General features: G+C 43.1%; 2 protein-coding genes across 2 annotated transcripts; one reads left to right on the top strand and one right to left on the bottom strand.

Annotated features, from left to right (window-relative positions):
- The first annotated feature begins 2,174 nt into the window (after positions 1 to 2,174).
- On the top strand, positions 2,175 to 6,738 carry LOC311146777 (ubiquitin-like protein NEDD8). Its single transcript, XM_084183357.1, has 4 exons — positions 2,175 to 2,314; positions 2,629 to 2,676; positions 2,826 to 2,908; positions 6,416 to 6,738. The coding sequence occupies exons 1-4, from the start codon at positions 2,297 to 2,299 to the stop codon at positions 6,531 to 6,533; spliced, it is 267 nt and encodes an 88-aa protein (XP_084039483.1). The 5' UTR covers positions 2,175 to 2,296; the 3' UTR covers positions 6,534 to 6,738.
- Positions 6,739 to 6,835: 97 nt separating this feature from the next.
- On the bottom strand, positions 6,836 to 18,750 carry LOC311146761 (AP-1 complex subunit gamma-1-like). Its single transcript, XM_084183332.1, has 22 exons — positions 18,546 to 18,750; positions 17,674 to 17,878; positions 17,457 to 17,581; positions 16,867 to 17,008; positions 16,515 to 16,611; positions 16,214 to 16,290; positions 15,898 to 15,993; positions 13,273 to 13,353; positions 12,811 to 12,909; positions 12,617 to 12,672; positions 11,801 to 11,914; positions 11,526 to 11,666; positions 11,159 to 11,213; positions 10,640 to 10,762; positions 10,412 to 10,501; positions 10,164 to 10,291; positions 9,873 to 9,977; positions 9,553 to 9,697; positions 9,255 to 9,399; positions 8,849 to 9,003; positions 8,580 to 8,678; positions 6,836 to 8,485 (listed from the first exon to the last, which is right to left on the bottom strand). Exons 2-22 carry the CDS (start codon positions 17,872 to 17,874, stop codon positions 8,387 to 8,389), a joined length of 2,373 nt encoding a protein of 790 aa, XP_084039458.1. The 5' UTR covers positions 17,875 to 17,878; positions 18,546 to 18,750; the 3' UTR covers positions 6,836 to 8,386.
- Positions 18,751 to 19,709: the final 959 nt, after the last annotated feature.

The raw sequence follows: 19,709 nt of genomic DNA, 5'->3' as shown, positions 1-19,709 counted from the left end.
TTGGTGATAAAGTCAGTCTCCTCCAGAATGGAGATTTGAGAGATAATTAGGGAAAAAAATGTAATGGAATGAAGGATACCATAACAGTTTTCCTTGGGTTGGGTTTATTTCAATCCTGCCCACAGCTGGCAGCACCCAAGTAATCATCAATTCAGAGCGCAGCTGCACATGACCCGATCATAATGCCAATGGTAAATTTGGTTTGACATTCGATATATCCCTATGGGGCTAGTTAGGGACCATTAGTAAATAACACAATGTACATGGGACAATATTTTAAAATGTAAATAGCTAAAAATGTCAATGGCTTAAAAACCTCAAATTATAAATTGTAGAAATTCATATACACATATTTAAAGTATTTAATGAGACAACAAAAAGATGTGTAACATGAAAATGTAGTCCCATTTACATTATATAATTTATTGACTGTCCCTAACTAGCATAGGCTGAGAGAAGTTGGCTAACTTGCTAGCTAGTCTAGGCTACTTCCAGACACAAGACCTGGTTAGACTGTTTTAAGTTATCTAGGAGGGTATGTGAATAACTGTGTACTGTTTTAGCAGAGTGAAAGTACAAACGCTTCCCACGTTCGAACACAAGCACAAGAGACACTCACATCAGAGCACAAGACCCAAATCTCGTTCTCAGTCCCATTTCCTAATGAGGAGAATTGAAACCGAAGATAAATCAGGAACTTCAGCCCCCCTTTAAATGTGGATGAAACACAGTTTCCAAGGAAGAGACGGCTGCGTTTTCAACCAACTCTGGACTGACCTTCCATGTCACTTTAATGGAGCGTGTCTCACAATGTACATTGAAATCTGAAAATGAAATTGTTACGTTGCTACGTTACAACCTTATTCTAAAATGGATTAAATACATTTTCCCCTACAATCTACACACAATACCCCATAATGACAAAGCGAAAACAGGTCTTTAGACATTTTTGCAAATGTATTAAAAATTAAAAAATTAAAAACCTTATTTACATAAGTATTCAGACCCTTTGGTATGAGACTCGAGGCTGTAATCACTGCCAAAGGTGCTCCAACAAAGTACTGAGTAAACAGTCTGAATACTTATGTAAATGTGATATTTCAGTTTTGTATTTTTAATACATTTACAAAAAAAAAACGGTTTTTGCTTTGTCATTATGGGGTATTGTGTGTAGATTGATAACAGGGAAAAAAACAATTTAATCAATTTTAGAACAAGGCTGTAATGTAATAAAATTTAAAGGGCAACTTCAACACTTTTCAACCTCATTTTCATAATCTCCAGCACAATACCAGTGTCAACATATGTGAAAATGGCTCATTTCTAAGTTTTGTCAAATAAATATAAACTTAAAAAGTTTTAACAGGTAACGTCATCAAAAATGGCTAAATGTTCTCTCCACCGCATGGCAAAATGTGTAGAACTGCAGAAAAGGTGCCTTAAAACTGCAAAAGTTTCTCCCTGCCCCATGGCAAAATGAGTAGAATTGCAAATTAACTTTAAAACATACATTTTTCTCTCCGCCACCAAGACGGGAGCCACAAATAATGTTTGCCTGCTTGGTGGGGGGGGGGGGGGGGGCGCTGTCCTCGGTTGCAACACTCACTACCGAGTTCCAAACAGCCTCTGGAAGCAACGTCAGCACAATAAATGTTCGCCGGGAGCTTCATGAAATGGTTTTCCATGGCCGAGCAGCCGCAGACAAGCCTAAGATCACCATGCGCAATGCCAGTGGTGTAAAGTTCACCGCCATTAGACTCTGGAGCAGTGGAAACGCGTTCTCTGGAGTGATGAATCACGCTTCACCATCCGGACCAACTCCCTATTATTGCCCATGATTTTGGAATAAGATGATCGACGAGCAGTAGTCCACATACTTTTGGTCATGTAGTGTGCTTGGGATATTGCTTTTCAACAGGAAAATGTTATTAAAATCGCTGGAGGATGGATAATGCTGAATGTCTGTGAGAGGTCAAGGAGAGATAATTATGGACCTAAAAATGAGCAACAACATAATCCGTTCATGGTATTTCTCGACCTCAACACATACTAGATTGTTTATGATTTTTAAAGTTAACTTTGTAACAGTCACATACAGTATTTCCCAGAAAGTAATTATCTGCAAAGCGGAACCTATGTCTCACAAAATACGATGGATGGACAACGGACGGAACAGTTACTTACACAGGAAGTAAAATTGAATCAGAAGGTTTGCTCAATTTGACAACAATACCACACTGTAAGTGTGGATTAGGTATTTAATCTTAAATCGATTTGAAACGTATTTTAGGTCAAAATGCTGATCAAGGTTAAGGTAAGACCAGCCATTTAATCTGTGGCCATGTCTGCTAGTGTACAGACTGTATGGTCATCTCATCGTCGTCGAGCTAGCTGGATAGTAATATTAGACGTAAATGTTAGTTATACGTATCTTTGGTAAATGTATTGATCTGAAAAGCGCTAGTTATATAGTGGACATTGCAGGCCATTGGATTTTTTGAATTGTCATCCCCGTATAGCTAGAATGTTGTAACAACAGCCATGTTAGCAAGTTCGCTAACGTTAGCCAACTAATTTAGCTACGTAACGTTAGTTAGCTAGCTAGTTAACGTTGTTTTTCTGTTACAGACTCTCACTGGCAAAGAAATAGAGATCGACATTGAGCCCACAGACAAGGTATGAAACATCATTACTCCGAAGGTTGAATTGAATATAATGCATTTGCTTTCTATGTGTAATATATGGATTGCTCATGTCAGTATACATTGGAGAGTCATGACCCTGTAATGATGTGTGCTTATATGCTCACTTGTACACATATGAAGGTGGAGAGAATTAAAGAAAGGGTGGAGGAGAAAGAGGGGATTCCACCTCAACAACAAAGACTCATCTACAGTGGAAAACAGATGTAAGTGATCAACCCTTCCATCACAATCTTGTCATGAAACATCTGCTCCCTTTAACACTAGAAGCCTGGCCTTTCAGCCTATAAGTACCCGCAAGAGAACGTTGGGAGTCCCCTTTTGCACACCCATCAGATGCATATCAACCTGCAAGGTACACAAACATAAGCACCAACGCTTGACAAATAGTGCATAAACAATTGTAAAGCATGAATTACATGAACAAATATTAATGGGAATACTGTGCATTCGGAAAGTATTCAGACCCCTTTACTTTTTCCACATTTTGTTCCGTTAAAGCCTTATTCTAAAATGGATTAAATAAATAAAAAATATCATCAATCTACACACAATACCCCATAATGACAAAGTGAAAACAGGTTTTTAGAAATGTTAGCAAATTTATAAAAGTAAAAAAAATATAAACCTTATTTACATCAGTGTTCAGACCCTTTGCTATGAGACTCGAAATTGAGCTCAGGTGCATCCTGTTTCCATTGATCATCCTTGAGATATTTCTATAACTTTATTGGCGTCCACCTGTGGTAAATTCAGTTGATTGGACATGATTTGGAAAGGCACACACCTGTCTATATAAGGTCCCAGAGTTGACAGTGCATGTCAGAGCAAAAGCCAAGCCATAAGGTCGAAGGAATTATCCGTAGAGCTCCGAGACAGGACTGTGTCGAGGCACAAATCTAGGGAAAGGTACCAAAAAAATTATGTTGCATTGAAGGTCCCCAAGAACACAGTGGCCTCCATCATTCTTAAATGGAAGAAGTTTAGAACCACCAAGACTCTTCCTAGAGCTGGCCGCCCGGCCAAACTGAGCAATCGGGGGATTGGTCAGGGAGGTGACCAAGAAACCCGATGGTCACTCTGACAGAGCTCCAGAGTTCCTCTGTGGAGATGGAAGAACCTTCCAGAAGGACAACCATCTCTGCAGCACTCCACCAATCAGGCCTTTATGGTAGAGTAGCCAGACGGAAGCCACTCCTCAGTAAAAGGCACATGACAGCCCGCTTGGAGTTTGCCAAAAGGCACCTAAAGGACTTATGACCATGAGAAACAAGATAATTTAGTTTGATAAAACCAAGATTGAACTCTTTGGCCTGAATGCCAAGTGTCACGTCTGGAGGAAACCTGGCACCATCCATACGTTGAAGCATGGTGGTGGCAGCATCATGCTGTGGGGATGTTTTTCAGCTGCAGGGACAGTTAGACTCGTCAGGATCGAGGCAAAGAAGAACGGAGCAAAGTACAGAGAGATCCTTGATGAAAACCTGCTCCAGAGCGCTCAGGATCTCAGACTGGGGCGAAGGTTCACCTTCCAACAGGACAACGACCCTAAGCACACAGCCAAGTCAATGCAAGTCTCAGAATGTCCTTGAGTGGCCCAGCCAGAGCCCGTACTTAAACCTGATCGAACATCTTTGGCGAGACCTGAAAATAGCTGTGCAGCAACGCTCCCCATCCAACCTGACAGAGCTTGAGTGGATCTGCAGAGAGGAATGGGAGAAACTCCTCAAATACAGGTGTGCCAAGCATCATACCCAAGAAGACTCTAGGCTGTAATTGCTGCCAAAGGTGCTTCAATAAAGTACAGAGTAAAGGGTCTGAGTACTTACGTAAATGTGATATTTCCTTTTTTCTTTTCTAACAAGATGTGGAAAAAAATCAAGGGGTCTGAATACTTTCCATGTAAAAATATAACATCTACTTATTTGTTTATATTATTCATTTTAGAATAATCATTTTTTAGAATAATCATTTGTGTTTATAAAGGTGTTAGGTATCATTAGAATATGAAAAAACTATTATTTCAACGAACATAATAGCATTTTCATTTGTTTGTTACTCTAGGCTACAAGTAAAAACAAAAAAACACTAGTTCAAGTCCATCACAAAGAAGTCCATTATAATTTCGTTTTGGCAGGTCTAAAGAAACATTGTGGAAATACGAAAATGTATTTAAACGAAAACAGAATACCATATTTTAAGTTGATTATGTTACAAATCTTTGCTTAGTAGCCAGAGAAATGCTGCCTGCGAGTGGTCATGTGCTGAGTGCATGGACAGTGCAGGTATTCTTGTGAAATTTGGAAATAGAGCTGCACCTCTTGAATTTTGAGTTATTTTACAAAGGTAAGTGTTATATCTAGCCTAGCTGTAGAAGAATGCACATCTGCACAGTTTCACATTGTACATCACTCTCTCGTTTAATTACATGTGCCACTTATTCTGACAACCCATTCATCCGTAAAGCAGCACACTGTTGTAAACCATAACAACGTACAGTATGACATACAGCATGTCGTACCATACATAACAGTAAGTGTCATAGAAACTGCAGAATATGATCTTTCTGATACTATATAGAAATCAATGTTTTACCTGCATGTGAGGATTTGATGAAGTGATGCTTGTTTCCCTGCATCTGTCAATTAGAAGATGTGCCCATCTCTTCATGTACAATCTGACAACTGATAATATTGTCACTCAGACTGTCAATTTCATCTTGTCTATAGGCTAAGTCTTATTATGTGTGAAATTAGTTTGGGTGTAGTTTCGATGGGCCTGCTGCGCAGGCAGACTGGCATCGTTTCTTTCCCCTCGCTCAACTTGGATAGAGTTAAGGATATGTTTTGCATTATTCTAAAGGCCTACTGCAACACATAGCATGTTTTAGTTTCCCTTACAATAAATGTGATTTTAATAATAGAGTTATAGTAACTAAAACAGTCCCGTAACAGCTTATTTTTACAAAGGAAAACGTAAAAGAGAATAGTATCAACCTGCAAATCACGCGGTCAAATTAGTAACATGAGTGCCAACGCTGATAAATATGCATAACACAAACTCATCATTACAGTATTGTTGTTCTAAATTAAATCAACCTCTTCACCCTCCTTATCGTTCAGTTAGGCTTATTTTAAATTCGATTTTGAAGTAATGTACAATTATCGCCCATTCATCCATTTGTCATTCATTCAGTGGGCTGGCATCGTTTGAGTCCCTTTGCTCAACAACTTGTAGCATGTTTTCGTTTCCCTTATAATAATTTTGATTAGTTCTAGTAAAAATAAAACAGTCCTGCAACAGCTTCTTACACTATTTTCTTATTAAATTAAATCAGCCTCTTCAATTGTGAAGCAACGTGCACAATTATCGCCAATTCATCCATTGGTCATTCATTCAGTGAGGAGAGAGACGCATCAGCACCTGGCTGGGTACCAGCGTCTTACAGCGCATTGTCTTGGCAGGTTAAGTTGGGAATAGGTGTGAAAAAACGTATGTTTGTGATAAAAAAAACTCAGACAAATGAGCAATGTAAAATACAACAGGAAAAGTCAGGGAAGGAGCAGGACTTAGCTTTTTTTTGTCTGATTTATTGTATTTACACAACCAAACACCTTTGGCCTATGGTGGTTCTAGTGTTAATCAAGTGGCAGCATTACATCTTGGATGCAACACTTGTTTTATCTGCTCCGACTTCATCCCATCCCTCTCAGGAACGATGAGAAGACCGCTGCAGACTACAAGATCCAGGGAGGCTCAGTGCTGCATCTGGTCCTGGCGCTAAGAGGAGGGCTTGTCTGCCACTGTTCCAGCATACACCTACTCTCCTAGTGGGCAGAAACTCTACAGTTGGGCCTTGTGCCAACCATAGAGTTTGCTGCTCTGTGTGACGATGACAATTTGGACTGCTATAATTCCTCTGTGTAGATTGTTTTTGTAACCACCCATGCTTAAATTCCAACCGTGTAAATGGGACACAGTGGGAGAGTGAGTTTGGACACTGGTTATTTTGCTTGTGAATAAAAGGTGAAATTGACAGTTTCTTTTGAAGTACATGTATGGCTGCTATTGCATGAGTGTGTAATTTAGCAGTGCATTGTAAAACGACTTTCCATATAGGCAGTTATGAACTCTGATGAAAATAATTCATTCATAATTCAATTTGATAATCTTTAATTACAAAAGACATGGGAGTCAAAGGCAATGCACACAACAAACTGAATTCTCTTTCCTCGTCTCTCCCTCTGGTTCCTTTACGAGGATAGTGGTCTGAAGGATGGATGTTTTGCTCAAATTGCACTGAACCCCATTTTCAAGAGTACATTTGTTTATATCCATGAACCAGTCAATGTTCTGTCAATGCAAGTTATAAAAAAAATGAGTGGGCAGCCAGTGATATGGCCCAGATGTTCGGTATATTAGCAAGTTACCAAATTAATTCTGTCAGGGATGTGGTACTACTTTTGTATCCTTGTGGAGGCACTTATCAGCCCCGTTGTGCACCCTCAAATATCCATTAGCGTGTGTGTGCATCTGTATCAACTATTTGGTATCATAACAAGATTTGCAGTCTCCTACAACCCAAGATTAGTCTAGTGTGTTGAGAACATAAGTCACCCATTGTGCCCCACCCAGGGGTCAGGACCAGTATTTTCCCTAGATCTATTTTCCTAGATGCATTAAAACAACTCAAGAGGCATAAGCTATGGAAGGGGAAACACTGGGCAGGACTGCCTGACTGGCACTGATGCTTCACAAAGATCAGTATTGGGGTAGTACACATAATTCACAGATAAAACAGCAACTCCCACCTCAAAATAAAGTCTATATACACATACATCATAATACCTCAGCTCCAAAGGAGGTTCTGAGTGACAGGCACAGGGGAAGAGAGAAGCAGATGGTAAAGAGAGGTAGGGAGGAGAAGAGGACACCAATGGAAGGCATGTACCGTAAGTATAGATAAGGCATAGTGTTAGGGGATGCTAATCATGTGGCTCAGATTGACAAGAGGGAACTGTAACAGTGAGCCACAACGGTAGGTAGGAAAGTAGTCCCGGAGTGAAAGAAAAGTGGTCAAGGTAGCATAGGCCAAGACTTCAAGCTACTCTCTTAAAAGATTATCCAGACAGACACCTTTCATGTGGACAGTCTTGATTGCACAGTTCTCAGGATAGATGGATCTCCTGATTGGACAAGTCCCACTGGCCCAGGCAGACAGCTGCATATTACTATTGTTGATTGAAGTGACAACAATGATGATGACCTGCAACTCTGGAAATACACACCAAAGGCAGTACCATGTTCAGTAGTGCCATTAATACTGTTGGTTATGCTATGGGAAATGTAATACCAGTAGTCCAAACAGAAGCTGAAAAGGTAGAATGGTGACAATGGCTTTTAGGGTGACAGTCTCAGTTTATCTACATAAATCCCTGCTAACTGTAGGGGGACATTTTCCACGGTTCTTGAGGGTCAGCCATTTAGAAAAATAAGAGAATTAAGTCATTTGGAAAAATATCAGGTTGTAGAATAGAATAGTTGAATGACAGAGAGGATCCCCTCTGTGTATGATTGACAGGCAGCTGTCGGGTAGAATGGATCCCCACTCCTGGGCCTGATCGGCTGTCAATCCTTCCATGGTCTGATGTCAGTGTTGATGGACAGGTTGATTTCAGCTGTCATTACCAGGCGGGGCTGGGAAATGAGTCGATCTGCACCGTGTCCTGGCAGACAGAGCCCTGGCTGGTGTAGCACACACGCACCCTCATTTTCAGACTCACCTGATTAGGAAGGAAGTGAATGTTTATTTCATTGTGGTGTGCCCGTGAGTGTGGGTGTGTGCATGTGTGTGGCAACCACTGACTGAAGACCCACCTTGTTAGGGTTGTTGAGGAGCACAGTCTGGGTCACCTGACCTAAGCCATGTGCCGGGATGACGTCACCACTCGGAGCCTTCATCTGTAACTGGACGCTCTGAGTTGGATGGTAGTGAGAGACAAAGGTCATGAATAGCCTATAACTAGGGCCCAGAGTTTTTCCTGGTCTGGTCACATGGTCTAGAGGGGCCTACTCACGCCGTACAAGTTTGGAATACCAAATACTAAGGTAGTCTGACAGACGGACCCAAAAACAGACGGACAGACCTTGGGTACTGCTGCTTGCAGGGTGATGCTGGTGATGTCCCCGTCAGTAGAGTTGGTGGCAGTGAGGGTAACAGTCATCCCTGTGTCTGTCTGTCTGTCAGTCTGTAGTTTCAGAGTCACACCGTTCTTCTCATACACTATAACACTAGGTGGCACTATGGAAACAAAGAAACACCTGTCACACTGGGGCTCATGAAATTCAGCACAAGAAACAGACCATCATTAAATACATTATGAAGACATGCTATATCTTTTGCATAAAGCTACTGATGTGTTCATTCTAAAATCCCAAACAGTACATCTTCATAATGTATTTCTGATGGCTTAATGATGGCATTGTCCATCTCTCTGAAACCCCCATCTCCATTTCTGTTTCATTCTCACTCAGCAGCTCAGTGTGTCTCACCAGGTGTGACATCCAGGCCTCCCAGCAGGTCCAGTAGGTCTCCCCCAGCCGTGCTGCTAACAGGGCCGAGCGGTGTGGTGGACAGGGCTGGGCTGGGCTGGAGAGGCTCCGCAGAACCACCTAGCAGGTCCAACAGATCACACACCTTGACAAGAGAAAATGAGGGAAAGATTCCATATTGAGTTACATTTGAGAGGCTTAGCTTGAGAAAGTGCACACACGGTATGCAATAGGTCAAGTATACTTCATATCCAGATAGCTGAACTACCAAAGTTTATTGGTCATTTTCATTCCTTACCTTGTTAGCAGGTTCCTGGGGCAATACTACTTCCTGTGTCAGTTTGGTTGGCTCCATCTCTTTCATAGTCCCCCCTGCTGATTCTCCATTGGTATGTCCCGGTGAGCTCTTGTCAATCACTGGCATTCTCTCCAGAACAGCAGCCCTGTGAGCACAGAGCTCTCTTAGCAGTGTATTGGGCAAAGCAAAAGTAGCTACCATGATGAAAAGAATAATTGAGTCACTGAGGTGCTGCCATTTCCCCTCAGTGTTGTATTCATAGATATAATAATATATTTATACATCATTGGCAATATACTGTATGTTATTACATAGACTACCTCATGTGGTCGTATTTCTTAAACAGAGCGTTATATTCCACTGCCCTCTGCTGGAGTTCCACGTCGATGCAGCTGCCGTAGATGCTGACGATGCTCCTAATGCGACTGCCGGACAGGGGTGAGGAGAGAAAAACACCAGGAAACGAGCTATTTTAGTATTCTCTGTATCAGCAATGAGAGTCACAAGTCCCAAGACCCCACGCAGTGGGCAAAACTGACAAAGCAGTTTTCAGTAGTTGCTGTATAGCGGTTGTAGCAGTGTTCTGAGGGGTGTGAGATAATTATGCTTACTCCACGTTATGTGTTATGCGTGTGCTGAGTTTCATGGTTGCTGTGAGCGCAAAGCCCCTGGTTGCCGGCGACGACATATGTGACTGTAGAACCATTTCCAAGGCGTCCAGGACATCATCCTCTGCCACCTAATGGCAGGACAGACAAACAAGAAGAACTGTCTCAGTTTAATTACAATTAATACTGTATTGTCAATGGGTATTAACAATGCCTGTGTTAAAACAACCAAAGCATCCTCCCTCATGTACCTGAACAGGTTCTGTCTCCTCACACTCTCCTCTCAGAAGCAGGTCTCCATATTCCCCAATACACCAGCATGCCACCTGTACCAGGGATTGCTGCACACACAAACAAACATTGCACAGTTCCACAGCTGAGAATAGAGGATAACCAGGGCATTGAGGTTTTCCTGACTGATAACACAATCACAATTCTACAGAGCATGGCACACAAACACATTCATACTAAAGCCATACCACTGAGATGTCTGTAATCAGGGCTCTGTACAGCTTGTGGACCGTGTAGCAGTGTAGTTCTGTTGCTGTGGTGATGAGCTGGATCAGGTTGGGAACTGTCTCATCCCTCACGTCGCCCCCTGCCTGAAAGAGATGGTACTACTGTCAAACACAGGAATGTCTAGACTAGTCTAGACAGGGCAAATAGTGGCAATGTGGGGAGGCCTAGCTTCCACCCAGACAGCTTGAAGTATAGTGGGGTGATATAAGTGGGATACATCATAGGGGTATTTACAATAGCTGGTCATAGTTAAAACAACTTGTACAGTAGCTCAGCTGGAAGAGCACAGCGCTTGTAGTGGCAAGGTAGTGGGTTCGATCCCCAGGACCACCCATACACAAAAACAAAAAACAATTATGCACGCATGACTGTAAGTCGCTTTGGATAAAAGCGTCTGCTAAATGGCATATTATTATTATTATTAAAACAAGTTGTACAATCATCAGGTGATTGTGGTGCAGTACAGTGTCAGTATTTACCGTGGTGAGGACATGCAGGATGGTGTCAATGTGCCAGCGCTGAGAGGGAGCATACCTGACAGAGACACAGAGACAGAGACTCAGTGGTGTTCAGTGCTGCGGCTCAGACACAAACACAGACAGACTGACAGTGACACACAGGGAGGGCAGGCTACTGGCTAGGCCTGTGTGTGTTCAGTGGTAGAACAGCCAGATAGCAGTGAGACATATACAGACAAAGAACGCAAGACAGAAACACAGTACCGCACCTGACACAGAGACAGGGAAACATTCATATAGACATAGATACAAAATGAGACATTCAGATAAAGAGACTACATGACATAGACATTTAAAGCCCATAGACAGGTGAGGGCCAGCCCTGTACCTCTCTGCAGCGTTGAAGATGCCTGAGGTGGTGTGTGCTCGGAGCTCTGGGGGACAGCTGGAGAGGAAGAGGAGCAGCTCCTTCATCAGAGAGCGGATGTTGACAGCTGACACCAGGGCCAGAGAAAGCTCCAATGCCCGGCTGAGGGATAAACATAAAGAAGATTATAACTATATACTGTTATTCTCTACAGTACTACGCCACCTTCCATTATAGCTCATGAATAGGTGACACGTGGCTAACCGGTAGTATAGGTTCAGCAATCAATACAGTACCGTTTGACAGAAGCATCCTGGTCCTTCAGGCAGTCCACTATGGTCCCCCTGTGACGCTGCACTGCATTGTGGTCTGTCTGAACAATCTTCTGAAGGGAAGTCATGGAGATGTACCTGTGCATGAATAAAAAGATTTTGACATAGAAAGAGAAAGACGTGTTATATTTGTGTGTTTCTGGTCATGTGCGAGGGCTGTGATAATTTATCAATTGGTGCATGGATACATTTCATGGAACAAACTCTGCTCAGCCAAGCAACATGTTTGTGATTTTCTTCAACAACTATCATTTCCAAGGTCTCCCATCTCATGCAAACATTTTAGCTGTGTGCTTTCTTCCCTGGTGGTGAGCATGACTGCTCTCCTCTAAGTTTAAGGTCTTTGAAATGTATATCTGGTGTAATGATCTGCGATCATTCTGCATGCTGAGAGAATGATCATATCTGCTCTGAGCCAGTCTAGCAGCTTTCCATCAGCTGTCCCACTGCCAGAGGGAGCGGCGATTAAGCCTGGGACCAGACCAGATTAACCTGCTGGGCCAGACAGACCCTAGGGGAACAATCCCAACAGGAAAATATGGATAAAAAGGAAATGTATATGTGATCGTTAGCCCACAACCCTGTCTGTCACTGTAAGGCCTCTAGCTAAATAATCACAGGAATAGACATTGCTGACTGTGTTTAGATGTATTAGAATCCACAGGTTTGTCTGCCTCAGGCAACAATAACCTTCTAGGCAATGGGCTAGAAACCATGAAGAAGGACCAGATGAGATAAATGAAAGAGAGAGATGGAAGGGGGAGGTGAGGGGACACTAACCGGATGTTCCTATCGTTGTTCAGAAGAAATCGCCCCAGGATATTCACAGCTAGGACCTGTCACACACAAAAAAACACAACCTAGATACGGCCTCTGTTGTACATAAATGTTAGCTACATTGGCCTCAACCACTTGTAGCACATTCAATGGATACAAACAAGAAATTACTTGATGGTATCACACGTGGCACTTACCCTCAAGCCACTTTCTGATTTGATGTCCATGACAGTGAGAACCGTTTCATACAACACAGCACTGCCGGCAGTCTTACTGCTGTCTGTGTTCGTGGCCACCTGTATAAAGAAACAGTGATAAAAATCGAATTATAAACTGGGTGGTTCGAGCCCTGAATGCTGATTGGCTGACAGCCGTGTTATATCAGATCGTATACCACGGGTATGACAAAACATGTATTTTTACTGCTCTAATTACGTTGGTAACCAGTTTATAATAGCAATAAGGCACCTCTGGGGTTTGTGGTATATGGCTAAGGGCTGTGTCCACTAAGAACAGCCCTTAGCCGAGGTATATTGGCCATATACCACACCTTCTCAGGCATTATTGCTTAAATAAATCATACAACAACAACCCTGCAAGACTATTTACTGGTGAAAATACTGCAGTGTGAATCCTTGCATGTGGTTTCATTACTGTACCTGGGCCAGCAGGTCATTCATGGCATCACTGGCTGTATCATTATTACGACCCAGGATCCTCAGCAACCTAAGAATGCGCACCTAATGATGGATAAACAGTGAGAGACAGAGAAAGAGAAATACACTATATATAAAAAAGTATGTGGACAGCCCTTCAAATTAGTGGATTCGGCTATTTCAGCCACACTCGTTGCTGACAGGTGTATAAAATCGAGCACACAACCATGCAATCTACATAGACAAACATTGGCAGTAGAATGGCCTTACCGAAGAGCTCAGTGACTTTCAACATGGCACAGTCATAGGATGCCACCTTTCCAACAAGTTAGTTTCGTCAAATTTCTGCCCTGCTAGAGCTGCCCCGGTCAACTGTAAGTGCTGTTATTGTGAAGTGGAAACGTCTAGGAGCAACAACGGCTCAGCCGCGAAGTGGTATGCCATAAAAGCTCACAGTATGGGACCGCCGAGTGCTGAAGCACGTAGCGCGTAAAAATCGCCTGTTCTCGGTTACAACACTCACTATCGAGTTCCAAACTGCCTCTGGAAGCAACGTCAGCACAAGAACTGCTCGTCGGGAGCTTCATGAAATGGGTTTTCATGGCCGAGCAGCCACACACAAGCCTAAGATCACCATGCGCAATGTCAAGCGTCGGATGGAGTGGTGTAAAGCTCGCCTCCATTGGACTCTGGAGCAGTGGAAACGCATTATCTGGAGTGATGAATCACGCTTAACCATCTTGCAGTCCGACAGATGAATCTGGGTTTGGCGGATGCCAGGAGAACGCTACCTGCCCGAATGCATAATGCCAACTGTAAAGTTTGGTGGCGGAGGAATAATGGTCTGGGCTGTTTTTCATGGTTCGGGTTAAGCCCCTTAATTCCAGTGAAGGGAAATCTTAATGCTACAGCATACAAAGACACTCTAGATGACTCTGTGCTTCCAACTTTGTGGCAAAGTGGAGGCTGTTATAGCAGCAAAGGGGGGACCAACTCCATATTAATGCCCATGATTTTGGAATTAGATGCTCGACGAGCAGGTGTCCACATACTTTGGTAATGTAGTGCTTTCGGAAAGTATTCAGAACCCTTGACTTTTTCCATATTTTGTTACGTTACAGCCTTATTCTAAAATTGATTAAAAAAATATATATATCCTCAGCAATCTACACACAATACCCCATAATGACAAAGCGAAAACAGGTTTAGATTTTTTTTGGCAAATTTATTTAAAAAAACAAACAGACATACCTTATTTACATAAGTAATCAGACCCTTTGCTATGAGACTCGAAATTGAGCTCAGGTGCATCCTGTTTCCATTGATCATCCTTGAGATGTTTCTACAACTTGATTGGAGTCCACCTGTGGTAAATTCAATTGATTGGACATGATTTGGAAAGGCACACACCTGTCTATATAAGGTCCCACAGTTGACAGTGCATGTCAGAGCAAAAACCAAGCCATGAGGTCGAAGGAATTGTCCGTAGAGCTCAGAGACAGGATTGTGTTGAGGCATGGATCTGGGGAAGGGTACCAAAAAAATTCTGCAGCATTGAAGGTCCCCAAGAACACAGTGGCCTCCATCATTCTTAAATGGAAGATGTTTGGAACCACCAAGACTCTTCCTAGAGCTGGCCGCCCAGCCAAACTGAGCAATCGTGGGAGAAGGGCCTTGGTCAGGGAGGTGACCAAGAACCCAATGGTCACACTGACAGAGCTCGAACGTTCCTCTGTGGAGATGGGAGAATCTTCCAGAAGGACAATCATCTCTGCAGCACTCCACCAATCAGTAAAAGTCACATGACAGCCTGCTTGGCGTTTGCCAAAAGGCACCTAAAGACTCTCAGACCATGAGAAACAAGATTCTCTGGTCTGATGAAACCTAGATTGAACTCTCTAGATTGAAGCATGGTGGTGGCAACATCATGCTGTGGGGATGTTTTTCAGCGGCAGGGACTGGGAGACTAGTCCGGATCGAGGCAAAGATGAACGGAGCAAAGTACAGAGAGATCCTTGATGAAAACCTGCTCCAGAGCGCTCAGGACCTCAGACTGAGGCGAAGGTTCACCTTCCAACAGGACAACGACCCTAAGCACACAGCCAAGACAACGCAGGAGTGGCTTCGCGACAAGTCTCTGAATGTCCTTGAGTGGCCCAGGCAGAGGCCGGACTTGAACCCGATCGAACATCTCTGGAGAGACCTGAAAATAGCTGTACAGCAACGCTCCCCATCCAACCTGACAGAGCTTGAGCGGATCTGCAGAGAGGAATGGGAGAAACTCCACAAATACAGCATCACACCCAAGAAGATTTGAGGCTGTAATCACTGCCAAAGGTGCTTCAACAAAGTACTGAGTAAAGGGTCTGAATACTTATGTAAATGTGATATTTCCTTTTTTAATAAATTAGCAAACATTTCTAAAAACCTGTTTTTGCTTGGTCATTATGGGGTATTGTGTGTAGATTGATGAGGGGAAAAAACTATTTAATCAATTTTAGAATAAGGCTGTAACGTAACAAACATTTTCAAAAGTCAAGGGGTCTAAATACTCTCCGAAGGCACTGTAGGTTCAGTCACAAATTGACTCCAATTCACCTGGTAAAATAAATGATTTAAAACACTGACCTGCAGGAAGGGGTCACTGATCCCAGCCACGTTGTGTTCTGGAGAGTAACCTGACATCACCAGGCCTTTCATTATCTGGACCAGCTCCGGCACCACCTAGACCAAACACAAACACACACCAGGAGTCAAAATCACAGATCATCATCTAGGGATGTGCAATCATGTGCCGTTTTCACAAGTATCGATTTGGCATTTAATGTTACAGTGTATAACCAAAGATATCATTTTCAAGGGACTGAAATTGAATGTCTCATCATGTTGAATGGCTGTACTGGAATGAATGGGGTGAGATGAGGTGGGTGAGTGTGTGTCTTACCTTACGAAACTGCTCTAGTGTGTCTGGGTTGCGCTCACACAGCTCAGTAATCAGAACCACAGCTCCATGTAACACCCCTGCAATCAGACCAAACCATGAGGAGGGGAATAATTGCCACACAGACACTATTTACTATGCTATAACATACATAGTAACAGCTAACAGTCAAAATGTAAGACTACATACTGTACTCAAATGTATCAGACTGTGAAACTGGTAGGCACAGAAAGATTGACAGAAAGGAGCAGACAGTGAACAGCTGGTAATATAAGAAAAACTAAACAAATGATGACAGACTCACCGTGGTTCTTTTCAGAGAGCAGGGATCGAGCTGCAGGGGTGAACAGCTCTCCTAGTTCTGGTACTTTCCTCACGATGTGCACCGCACAAAGAGCTGCCTGAAATGTAATTGTCATCATGATCAGCTTCATAACAAAATTAACCTTCAACATCAGTGCATCACTTTACATCTCACACTCAGTTCAGTCCACATGATGGTTTCCTTTAGTCTGTTGCAATGCAGTGTTTTACAGTAGTGCTCAAGATGGATTGGTTTGTGTTTCTGCATTAGCAAGGTCAGCCATGAAGGCGAGATGGAAGGAGTGGATTTGTGTGTGTGTGTGTGTGTGTTTGTGTTTACAGAGAGTGCTCACCTTCTTTTTGATGTAGGAGTTGGAGGCTCTGAGGAGGCGGTCGATCTCTGGGGCCAGGTCTCGACACATCTCAGCTGAGCCCATACAGCCCAGAGTACACAGAGCCAGAGACTGGACATACTGACTGCTGTGCGACAGGTCACTGAAACACACATAGGGAGAGAAGGAGATGGGGGTTTAACGACAATTGCTCAATTGATTTGTGCTGAAGTAGAGGTTACTAGACCACTAGTTCAATATTTATGTATGGTAACATTGATCGTACACAGCCTAGACATTATTATGGAACTCTAGACAGTTCTGGTTCCAGTCTGATTATCTTCTGTCTGTCTGAGAATTCTGTCTGACTGTCTCAGAGTTCCGTCTGTCTGACTGTCTCAGAGTTCCGTCTGTCTGACTTTCTCAGAGTCCCGTCTCTCTGATTGTCTTAGTTTTGTCTCTCTGTCTTATACAAGTTTCAAGTTTTATTGGCACGTGCACAACTACAGTGAAATGCCTTTCTTGCAAGCTCTTTCCCAACAATGCAGCAATCACTTCCAATTTTCATACTTCCAATTTCATGGTAAAATTGCTGATAAAATTGTCCTTACTTCTTGATGGAGTTTGTGATGAGAAGGCTAGCATCCTGCTTCTCGTCTAGAAGCATCATGGCACCCAGGTACCCAACACGCTTCTCATTGTACCGAGGGCTGGCAATCAGACGCACACACTCCATCTGAGACCAGAGAGGGAGTTGGCAAGTTTTTAGGATACAAATATAGCAAATATACCAACACTACAGACATCTTAAGAGGCACTGTTCATTACCTGACCGAAGTGGGCGGGGTAACCCAGCATGTGCACATACAGCAGCTTTGCCAGGTTGTGAGAGCGCGTCCCATTGTCAGCCTGTCTGAACTGCGCCCGGATGGCTGCACACTCCCTCTGGATCACACCACGCTCCTCTCCCTGTGTACGGGCTCCTCTGATCACCCTGATCATCTCCTGCAGACGCACAGACGGAGACATGGCTCTGTGTGTACGTGTTTGTGTGGGACAGAAAGGGGGGGGGGGGGGTTCAGGATGAGAGATGTTCAACAGTTCCAACAACAACAAAAGTCTGTATTACCTGCTTGGTTCACTGACACGTATGACAAATGACATAGACATACAAGAAGACCCAAACATAGTAATCTGAATAAGAAAATGCATTGACTATCGGTGCATGTAGGACAACAAAGCTGGTGAAACAACTAATAAGTTATTCAGGAGCGTCTGTAAAAGCACTAGCATTTCCTGTACAGTCATTTGAATAGGGAATACTTCCGAGGTGCAGGTGCTGTTAATGATACAGTATACCCGAGGTTGCTACTTCCTTTTTAAATAGAGCGGCCGTTCAGTTATTGAATTACAATGAAAAGTGAAATACGAAACAACCATGTACAACTACAAGCCTTACACGATATAGGCAGCCGTGGTGTCAATATTATCTTGATACAAGGTATCGAATTAATTTACCTAGCGTTGCTAGCCACAACACACCGCAGCTCTTGCCTAAAAATTCAGTTCGTTAGGCGATCTGCTTTCACAACATGTTTAGGATAAACCTTACAGAAGCGATGTCAACTATGCATTTATTTAGCCAGCTAATGCTCGAGGATAACCTCGGATTACATGGGAGCTCGATGCTAGTCTCTTACCTTCAGAAAGTAAAAACGCCCCTATAAAAATACCAAGCCGGTTTCTGCGCTCAATTAACGGCGATGTGTCAACATTAATTAAACTCTTGCCTCACAAATGAATGGGCAACTAAAACTACTCGGCGGCTATCTTGGATGGACGCCTACTGCACGGTCCCCTAAACTTCATGTGAAAATCATAATGGCAGCATCACTTCCGCCATCTGATCTAGGCTTGAACTCCGCCCCTTAGGAAAACTGTAGGCTACCTACGTGGAGGTCGGTGTCCTTGACAACAGGTGGAAGATGGATGAGGTGGGGGTGCAGTAACTGATGGTGCATGGTCAGAGATCACATTTAGATTTGAGTCATTTAGCAGACGCTCTCATCCAGAGCGATTTACAGTTTTAGTGAGTGCATATATATATATTTTTCAAACTGGCCCCCCGTGGGAAACGAACCCACAACCCTGGCGTTGCAAGCGCCATGCTCTACCAACTGAGCTACACGGGGGTTTTGGTGAAGGTCATGGTCAGTCTCCTTTAGCCTCCAATTATTTTCATACATAAAATGTTTGTGCCATGTGTATATAAGTGTATGCAAGAGCAGTGAGAAGATGATTTTATGATTTAAAAAATTGAAAAGTGTGCAAGCACGGACTTTTCCCTGTCTACTTCCCTGCCACTGCAGACATGTCAGAATAATATTCAATAAACACATTTATGTGGTGTTGGCCAAAAGCTGTATTACATCATGCTGTTACAAAACGGTGGTGACACATCAGATATTGCATAGTGTGATAACATGTTGAAAGTGGTGCTGAATATCCAGGGCCAGTACTGACGGTTCTGCCGCCCTAGGCAAGACAGAAAAATTGACTTCTATGATTGGTTCAGATTTTACGTCTATGGTTGGTTCAGATTTGGTCAAGACAGTGACAAAAACCAACATCTGTGGACGTGGAAATCAAGGCAAGTCCGGACAGGAACAAATAAAGATGTTCAAAAGGCGTCTGTGTCGGTGCTTACTGAGGTGTAGCCTACAGTGTCGCCTGAAATATAAATGTATGAATGCCCATCTATGTGGTAGGCCTACCAATTGTAAAACACCAAAAAAAAGACGGCCGGTCCGGGACAAAAAGATGTCCAAAAGATGTGGCCCAGCCCGCAAAGGAATTTTATTAAT

This window comes from Coregonus lavaretus (genome assembly GCF_964263955.1).
Source record: "Coregonus lavaretus genome assembly, chromosome: 19".
NCBI classification, from domain to species: domain Eukaryota; kingdom Metazoa; phylum Chordata; class Actinopteri; order Salmoniformes; family Salmonidae; genus Coregonus; species Coregonus lavaretus.
The sequence above is the reverse complement of the archived record's forward strand: the minus strand, read 5'-3'. Positions and strand labels throughout refer to the sequence as shown.